Raw genomic sequence first — 10401 nt, 5'->3', positions numbered from 1 at the left:
AAACAAAGGTTTTAAAAAATCATTAAATCGCTTCTGCTTTTCCATACACAAATCTGACGTCACGGAAACATGCGGTCCAATCTTCACAATCGTTTGGCAGTCCCTAGTGTTAAGGACAAGGTCTATAAATTTAGTAAAAAAAATCTCTATTTTAACATTAAAATTATAATTGTTTGCTTTTTTTTTTTTTTTCAAAGCGAGCTATATATATATATATATATATATATATATATATATATATATATATATATATATAGATAGATAGATAGATATTACTTCGTCTTGATTCGAACCTGTACTTCCGTTACTATTCCTTATAGTCAAACTACTAGATGAGCAACCCCCGTCTCCCTCTTCCAACTTGAGGTGCCGGCGTTCTAATCAACAATGGCCAGTCGTTGCATTCGTCATTTTTCTACCAACCGAATTTCATTGGGATTATTCTCAAATTCTTTCGGTAATAATGTATCCAAATTCATCTCTGAGACACATTTAAAAGCTCCATGCCGGTTTCATTCAAATTTTTCTCCCCGAAATTGGCAAACTAAAAAAAGAAATCTGTTGAAAATTGGAAGCGGTGTCATTCTTGCGGGTACTTTATGTTACATGGGAAGCCCGGGTCGATCTGTGGCACAATGTGATCAGCCGCATTTTAATCAAATTAATAATGTCCCTCCCGAAGGGAAAATTACCCTGGACGAGGCCATACTTCTGGCCAGGGATCTCATTGAAAGGAAAAAGGTGAGTATTTTGTTTTACTTTTGTTTACTACACCGGTTTACCTTTAAAAGCTATTTGTGATGATAATAATAAAGAAACGGTTTGGCTTCCAACTTTTGTCTCATTTTCCAAGTGGTGATAATACAAATTGAGTATTTTTTACTGAACGAAACAAGACGAAAAAAAATGTTAACGTGACATTTATTGGGTGGGTTCCTACTGGTATTTTGTTTAATTTTCTATTTTTGAGCGATTATCCAGATTCAGACGATGTGACCCTGACCCTCTCTCGTGTCGAACATTGTTTTCTTCTCACACAATACTAAACACTACTTGTTTGAACTAAATAAACGTTTTAAAACAAGTTAAAACACTAAAACCTTATCCAGCTAGGTAGAAGAGTCACTTATTTTTCAAGTGACAACATTTATTTGTTGTATATTTGTTTTTTTTTTTTGTTTTTAATTATTTTGTTTTGTTGTCAAGTGAAAAAATGCCTGAAAAATTAATACACCGTATTAATTTTTGCAGATTTTTTTGTAAATATTAATTAATTAAGTAACAGAAATCGAACCGTATTTTTTTTTTTTTTTTTTTTTTTTAGCTATGATTTTCAAGTTACATTCAATTTTTACGCTATCTTTTGTGCATTAAATTGTTAGGTAAAACAAAACGCGGTGCTTCTGCATCATTCCACGTGCAAAGCTTCTTTATTAGAACTACACGCCTATGGAATTGTCTTCCGTTTTCCTGCTTTCCAGCTGATTACAATATGGTTGTCTTCAAGTCTAACGTAAACAAGTTTTTGATGAGCCGTTCCAATGTTAACTTATATGGAACGGCCAACGGCGTTCCATATAAGTTAACAAATTCACCAAATTTCCATTACTAACGATTACTATATTGTCCAATTTCTACTGTACACTCTTTAACCCTTATCCTCGAGTGGCCTCAAGGCCTTGATAAGTGGTGGGTGATGATGCCCATGTAAAAAAAAACAACAAAAACGCGGTGCTTTTTGTGCACTTTTGCCACCGCGCTATTTTTAAATAGTTTTTTTCAGGTTAAATTCAAGCTTCACGATATCTTTTTTATTATTATTAAATTGTTAGGTGGAGGCACAGAATAGTTACAAAACACTCTCCTCTCCCCATGTTAAGAATGGCTTTCAAAATAACGTTATTATTTCAGCACGGTGGCAAAAGTGCACGAGTACCAAAAATGTAGTTGAAGTAAAGTCACTATTACGTACTGCCTTATGTCGAAATTAGTAAAAGATCTAAAATTACGAAGAATAATGAGCAGACATTCGTTTTTTGCATTAAAAAAAACAAACAAACAAAAGAAAACGCTATCATCGCAGCCATTTTCTAATCCGAAATCGTGTAAAACAAGGGAGGTAAGTCAATTTGCCCCAAATTAGCCACAAGGAAACATAAAACTGTTTTTGTAATTAGTTTTGATGCTTCTTCGGAATAAAAATGAAAATCGAATTATTGAATTTTCATTAAAAACCAACTTCAATTTTGCGGCTTTTGATTTTCGTTTTCATTTCGAAGAAGCACCCTCTAAATTAACCATAACCTAAGTTTTAGATTTAGATCGGCAAAAGTCGGCTTGGTTCGGTTTAAGTAGTTTACCAGATTATCGAAAACAAAAAGGCAATATATATTTGTTGGAGGTGCTCAGTTTCTAATCCAACGTTCTAGTAAATCGATCACCCATTTTAGAACCACTCGACGTTTTTAATCCAAATTTCGCGAATTTAGTCCCCCCCCTTTTTTTTTTAAAGCAGTTTGGCTTTTTTTGTTATGAAAATCAAATTATTGGTAATGTGTACTTCCAACGTGCGCGGCTGCGCCACTGTTTTAACCCCAACTTACGATGTAACTGTAATTTAATATTATTATTCTAACCATTTTTTACCATTTAAAAGAAGTTTAAAATAAACTGCTAATATTTTTTTAAATTTTACAACATACAAAAATAATGAAAATGCGAGGCTAAAATCGTGTTTATGTTATCGACGCTTTAAAACAACGTTCCTATGTAGTGACGTTTTTGAAGCCGTAAAACATACCCATGTTTTAAAAATCTAGCAAAAATCAAATAATGGCCATATTTCCCTGAAATTTTCAATATTTATTCATCATTAAATAAACTTACATAATAAAAGAAGGTTTCGCTAAATATATTAGGAGAAATAATTTTTTTAGGCGTTCGACCCCACCACCATCACCACCATGTTTCATGTTACGAAAACTAAACAAAATAAATGTAGGTCCATAAAAATTTCAACAGTTTTTAAAGCTGAAAAGATCAAATAATTAAAAAAAAAAAACGTTATTTATTTCACTTACCTGTAAATAAAATTGGACTTAAAATCAATATCATTGTGTTAAAAAAACAAACACTTGATAATTTTTTTTATCAGTAATATGATTTATTTGAATTACAACAAAAATATTCTAAAAAAAAAATATTTTTAAAAAGCTTTAAATGATATTGGTGCTTAATGCAAAAAGTGATCCGCGCTACTTTTTAAATCGTATTTCCACGTTTAATTAAAGTTTTATGATGTTTTTTTTTATTCAATTGTAAATACAATACAGAATAGGTACAAAACACCCTGCACTCCCCATGTTAAGAATGGTTTTTTAAATAATAACGTTATTATTTCAGCACGGATCACTCTCTGCATGAGTACTATGATATTAAATTCCAATATTCCTTGATATGAAGTTTAAACAAAGATTTTTTTTATAACAGGTTTCCAGTATTAAAAAATATATTCATAATAGAATATATGACTCGTGATATAATAAAAATCCAAAATCTAACTAAAAAAAAATCCATTTTGATTTGATTATTTAAATTGATAGAATGTGAACTTTATTTTTTGCACCGTTTTCCAAAAAAGTATGAAGGTCTTTAAGCAACATCATCTTTATATACATAAGCGTCAGCAGAAAACTTTAAAATTATTTTATTAATTCTCGTCTGCATAGTTTGTTAAAAAATCTATTTGTTTTACAATGTAAATATGAAGATCCAATAGCAAAAAAACGTTACTTCCATTAATTATTATAGCACCAATGCCTATCCATAGAAATTGACAGAGAAAATAGTAAACACATGAAATGATGATGTTGCTGTTATTGTGTAAAACGCTGACATTTTACGCAAAACTGTGGAGATACCTAGTGTACTTGCTGTAACATTTAGCATTAATAAATACACACAAGACTGAATTAACATGGTAACAAAACATGTAGTGGTTAAGATCGCACCAAAATGGCCGCTCTCCCACTCTGTATTTATGCTGAATATCCCGGAAAACCCGCTACTCCATAATTAGTCCCATTGGAATTAGTAGTGTAAGGAAAGTAACGCTTCTCAATATATTCCATTCCTTCAATCTTACTTGGAATCACAAACATAATCGTTCAATTTTATGGGTGGTCTCTAAATACATCCTGACCTGCGAGTGGGTGATGCCGGTTTCTCCACCACTGCTGCAGCTTCATCCGTATGTCAGCTCTAAACTTTCCTCAGGAACTTCAGGTGTGCTGGAATTCTCAAGATTATTTGCCTGTATCTTAGGCGTTAATTCCTTTGCTACCATTAATGAGTTTCACATGTTTTCGCTGGTCCACATGTCTCCTTACTATCCCTCCACTGGTCTCCACTTCAAAATTCACTGGTAATCGTACCTTCAATCCAGAGTACATGATCAGCTATTTTAAATTCACAAAGTAGTTCCATTACTTTGCTCTCCCTTTCCATTTTATTTTTCATGTCCAGAGCTTTGTGTTTGGCTTTACCAAATGAAACGCTGTTCTTAACTGCCATTTGAATATCAGCTCAGCTGGAGAACCCCCAGTTGATGACTTGGGTGTTATCTCCTATAGGTGAATAAAAGTCTGTTCACCTTGGTTTCAAGTGTTGCTATGTGGTCTGTTTGCATCCTTTTAAGCACTTCCTTGAATGTGTGTACACTGTGCTCTGCTTGTCCATTCGAAGACCGGTCGTAATGAGCTATAAAAATGTGCCAAATTCCATTGGCATCCATGAATGCTTTGAATTCTTGACTTGTAAAGTAAAGGCCATTATATTACTCACGACCAATACCGGCAGTGCATGTGTTGCGAAGATCTCATTTTCTCAATCGTGGACATCGTAGATGTTTTCATCATGCATATCTCTGTCCACTTTGAATGAGCATCCACTAATATCAAAAACATGTGTCCCAAAAATGGAACCGCATAATCTATGGGGATTCTTTCCCATGGCAAACTTGGATATTCCCAGCAATGAAAGGGAGCCTTGCTGGGGTTACTTTGATTAAACATGCAGATTCCACAAGCTTTTCTGTGTCAATATCAGCATCTAGATTTGGCATAGCTGTGAACAAAGGCCTTCATCCGTACAATCCCTATGTGTGTCTGATGCAATTGCTGCTAGACTTTCACTCAAAGTCTGGCCAGAATTACAACCCTATTCCCCCATAATACCACACCATCTTCACATGTCAACTCTGTTCGCTTGTTGAAATAGGGCTTCATTGCTATGTCTGGGATGCACTTGCTCCAGCTATTCATGATGTATTCGTACACCCGACTCAAAGTAGAGTCTCATCTCGTCTCCATTATTATTGCCATCACAGCTACCAGAGCGTCAATCAAATTCATCATGTGTATTCTGTTAGTATTTGGTGTGGCATCTTGTTTCTGTGCATTGATTGGAAGAGGACCGAGGCAATATGCATTTCCATTAAGTGACCCAGCATGATACTTGTGGGGAAAATAGAAACAAACATACAAATAGCCTACCTGTAAAGCACCCACGTGTCTGCCTATCATGCGCGTTGGACAAGAAAAAGAAAAACCAAGATGGCGTCTGCGATATTTAACAGAAACGGTCTCATGTGATCTCGCGAGATTCATGTGGGTCAATGTAATATAAAGTAGGTCGCTTGGAGAAGTGGGGAAGTTTGTTTTTTTTTTCGCCGTACAGACGGTTACTCAATGCATTGGAATGAGTGAAGGAGGTTCCAGTTCTACAATACTCCAACTTATAATTGTAGGCAGCTAGAAAGAGGGCCTAGCGCTGAACCTGGCTGCAGCAAGAGAAGGAATCAGTTTGTGTTCAGCAAATAGCCTCAATAACAGCTTGTTGGATGTGAAAAAAGTAAAATTATTCCCATACGAATATTGGTGTAACTTTTTTACCGCAAAAACCAGGTCCAACCCCTGCTTCTCAATGTGCACATAGAAAATCTGTTGAAAATTGTCTCAGACAGCATTCATGAAATGTAGCATACTGGTTTCTCTCTTCCATTTTATGAGCCATTACAGCTTTTAGTCCATAGGGAGAAGCGTCTACTTGCACTAGAATAGATTTGGATGGGTCAAAATGAGTTAAAACGGGTGCAGAATGCACTTCTTTTTTTCTTCAGAGGCTCTTATTTGTCCAGCACCCTACACACGCGAACGGAGTACCTTTCCTCATTAAGCTGTGAAGTGGTTCTAGTATTGTGGATAAATTCGGTAAATGACTGTGATAATAGTTAACTGCCTCAAGGTAAGCTGTTAATTCTGTAATGTTTTGTGGCGGAGGTGTCCCTGTCATGGCAGCTACCTTGTTTGGAAAAGACGCTGTGCCTTCTTTACTGATTCTAAAACATAAATGTTACTTCAGGGGGGAGAAACTTGCATCTCTTTAATTTTAATCCGACATGATCCAGAGCAGTCAATACACTCTGTAGAATCTTTAGATGACTACTGTTATCATGACCCAAAACTAAGATATTATCCACACACACCTGGCAAAAGGGGGTGTTCTTCAACCTTTTGTCAATTTCCCTTTGAAAAATCTCTGTGGCACTGTGCACCCCAAATTGTAGTTTGGTGGGCTGGTATAATCCCTGGTGGGTGTTTACTGTTAGCAGTTCCGAGGTTTCTTCATCCAATTCCAATTGCTGATAGGCATGGCTCGAGTCGAGCTTGTTAAATTTCTGACTCCTCTCAAAATAGCAAACATAGCCTCTGTCTGAGGTATGGGATCGTTGTCATATGGTGATGCACGGTTTACTATTTATTTGTCGTCTCCTGCAGATCCGGATGTCACTATTATCATTTTCGGCAACCGGTATAATTGTAACACTAAAGAGAGGCCACATCAGACCTGTAGGGTTGATGTGACGTTTCTTTTAGTTGAAAGTAATTTTTTGTTCCCGGACGATGACCGGGTTGAAAGAATAAAAATTATTATTAATTTTTATTTGTGAATAAATTCTGAGCTAAGTCTGTTGTTGAAATGGCGGAGGCGGGAGTGCCTTTGTGGCGAAAAGTTGAATCAAATTCTAGACTTCAAAAGCGAAAAAGAATGCATAAAATATGTTAGCCAAAATACACAGGCGTTTGATTTCCAATGGCCGACATCATAGTGTACATGAACCGGAGGGGTGGGGATTTCACACCCGCAATTGGCAAAACTGAGCCAAAGTTGACCTGTGAATTTGACAAGTTGAAAAGTCGGGTTGTTTTTGATCTAAGGGAAACACACGCAGTGACTCGACATTATGTTTAGAACAAAGAAGAGGAAAAAAAATGAATTGTCCGAAATTTCAAAACAATAAAATAACGTATCGAGAATTGTCATTTGGTGAATCAGGTCGAATGAAAAAAGGGAATTTATGAAATATTTTTGCTCGGATGGGAAAATGTTTTATCCGATAAGTTCAAAGCGACAAATGCATTCTTGGTCTTTTGACGTAAACAAAATGTCTGATATAATAAAATGGCCGACAACCAGAACTTAATTCAAAGATAAACTAAAATCCCTTTGAATTATCAAAGCGAATGATGAGATCAATAGATAATTTTAAAACAAATAAAATCGCGTGATTTGCTTTAATTCAAAGGAAAAATAATTTTCCTGGATAGGGGGAAATTCCATTAGTAAGCCAGGGAGGAGTTAATTAATACAACGTGTAAGTTGGGCGTTAATTAAGGGAGGAGTCAAACCAATTTTGGAAATGGACCAATGAAAAAGGGCCCTGTCGAAGTATAATCAACCAATGAGAAAAGGCCCCGTCGAATTATAATCAAGCAATTTGATTGGTCGATGACGAACATGGGTGTCGTCATCATTCCATAATTGTATTATAAAAGAAGTGCAAAATTAGAGATTAAGTCAGTAAGAAGAACCGAGTAGTAAGTGCAGAACAGAAAAGAAGAAGAGAGAATCCGGAACCAGAGTCACAAGAGGTAGTAAGAGTCAGAAGAAGAGAGATAAGTCTCGGCAGAATCACCTCTCTCTCTCTCTCTCCCCCCCTCGCTTGTTGCCTGATAACTCAACGTTTATAACGTGTAGATTACTTAACAAGAATTACGCAAAGTCCGCAATACCGACCAGGTATTTCAACAACAGAAGCTCAGTTATAGAACTAACTGCTTGCTTGAATTAATTGTCAACTCTATGTACATGCTGTAAATACTTCTTTTATGAATTTCCGAAATATATATTATATTAACTAACCTCCGGAGTTTTGTTGCTGATGTGCGTTGAACCATATATATGTACATTCTTTAATTGCCATTTGTGACACCGTATCCGTCAACGAACACCCAGGATAACTAGACGATCCACGGTAGAACAGGCCTTGAGGACCGAACATCCGAAAAGAATCCCCAACGCCTTAACGAAGAACTCACTGGGTGACGCGACGTACTAACGGTTGGCAGACCTGGTTGCCCAGTTGACATATCATAACTGCACCGACCAGGGTGCAGATCATAACTGGGCCGCGAAAAAGGGTCAAGGACGTGTAAAGGACACGTCCAAAGGTCACATAATGGGGGCAGCACACCTAGAGTACTCCACTCTTTTGTAAATTCCCTGGGTTTTCAGGCAATTTAGCTCTTTCTCCACACCCGCTTTTATGGCATAAGGCGCTGGTCTTGCCTGACAAAATTTGGAATTCACTATCTTATCAATGGGTATTTTCACCTTAAAATCTTTGAAGCATCCCATTTCTTCATTAAACACCGACTTGAATTCTGTAAGAAGCTTTTCCAACTTGAAGGGGAATCTTCCTGATATAAAGGAAACATGGTTCTCCAATCTAGTTTTACTTTATTTAACCAGTTGCAGTCAAGTAATGTTGGTACATTTCACCACCAGCAAAGATAGTCGATGCTTTAACTCTTTCTGCATTACTTCCATGTCTCTGTGTGGTTTCACTAACTCACCAGTGTGTGTTCTTAACTTTACATGACTTTCTTTTAGATTTTGAATTTGGCCAATTTTCTTGAATTTTTCTTGACTCATTACTGAGCATGAGGCCCCTGTATCCACTTCCATGATCACCTTCTCTTGGTTAATTAATACATTTCAGACACCACCAGTACTAATGAGTACTGGTGGTGTCCGAAATGTAGCGACTGTGTACAAATCTAGTTGTTACATATTTATTTCCATTTCTTCTGCACAACAATTTTCCTCCACATTGTTCACCATCCTTCTTTCCTTCCCATGTGTTGTTGGACCAGAAGGCCTGGTCTCTTCTTGTCTTCATTTCTGACGACAATGTCCAATCTGCCTACATTTAAAACATTCCTTGTTTTTAAACTGGCACTTGTCCGCCTGGTTGGCAGTACTTCCACAACATTCTCTTTTCAATGGTAACCTGTGAACGGACGTTTCACTTTCACTTATTGGTGCTCCCAGCATTAACTTGGAATATTTCCTTGCAGATTTCATGGACACTGCTATTTCAATAGCCTTGTCCAAAGTTAGCAAGTTTTCACCAAGCAAGTGCTCCTGTATCTTCTCATCTTTCACTCCCACCATCAAATGATCACATATGTGTTAATTTATTTTTTCTTCAACGTTGCAATGCTCCAACATTTTTCACAGTGTGACCACATATTCACTGATGGACTTCTTGTTTGTCCCTCGTGTTGAACAAAAACGTTCATGTATCTCGTTGGGGGCCGGCCTGATGTGTCTCTCTATCAGAGTACACAGTTCTTCAAACGTTTTCTGCTCAGGCTTGTTTTTGGCTAAGCCCCTGAGGGTAGAACAATGCTTGGCACCATTGGATAAAAAATAGCATGCTTTTTACCTTCACTCACTATACATCATTGACAGCAAAAAAGAACTTTACTCTTTCAATATAGTGTGACCATTCCTCTTTCACACTGTTCCATTCTTTGAAATGCCTGGCAATGCCATTTTATCCATTCATGGTTGACGCAGCACTTTTACTCTGGTTCGTTGGGTTTTCACTGTTTTTTTTAAATTGTTTTCATATTCTTCTTCAGTATTATTTGTGCTTCGTCGCCAATTAATGTGTACTTACTGTAACACTTTGCACACAAGATTGAATTAACATGGTAACAAAACCAGCAATAGCTAAGACAACACCAAAGTGGCCGCTCCTCATGCTCTCTTTATTTACACTGAATACCCGGAAAACCAGCTACGCCTTCTGGGTATAAAGAGCCATAATTAGTTCCATTAGAATTAGTGGTGTAAGAGAAGTAACTCTGCCCAATTTATTACAATTGGCAACTGTTTTAAGATTGGGGACAGATTTTGGTAAAAAAAAAAAAATTTTGTAAAATCATAGTTTAGTGGCTTGAACATAATAAACAATGAAAAATTGTGTACAGG

The 10401-nt window shown here is 36.5% G+C and overlaps 1 protein-coding gene across 1 annotated transcript in view; it reads left to right on the top strand.

Moving 5' to 3' along the window:
• The first annotated feature begins 287 nt into the window (after positions 1-287).
• LOC145267115 (serine beta-lactamase-like protein LACTB, mitochondrial) overlaps positions 288-10401 on the top strand; it is a 48423-nt gene continuing 38309 nt past the window's right edge. Inside the window, exon 1 of the mRNA XM_080123142.1 lies at positions 288-741. Coding sequence (XP_079979268.1) covers positions 388-741 — 354 coding nt within the window. The 5' untranslated portion in view covers positions 288-387. The remainder of the gene's footprint in view (positions 742-10401) is intronic.

This window comes from Euprymna scolopes, chromosome 42, assembly GCF_053919585.1.
Source record: "Euprymna scolopes isolate OS-2025 chromosome 42, ASM5391958v1, whole genome shotgun sequence".
Classification (NCBI taxonomy): Eukaryota; Metazoa; Mollusca; class Cephalopoda; order Sepiida; family Sepiolidae; genus Euprymna; species Euprymna scolopes.
The sequence above is the reverse complement of the archived record's forward strand: the minus strand, read 5'-3'. Positions and strand labels throughout refer to the sequence as shown.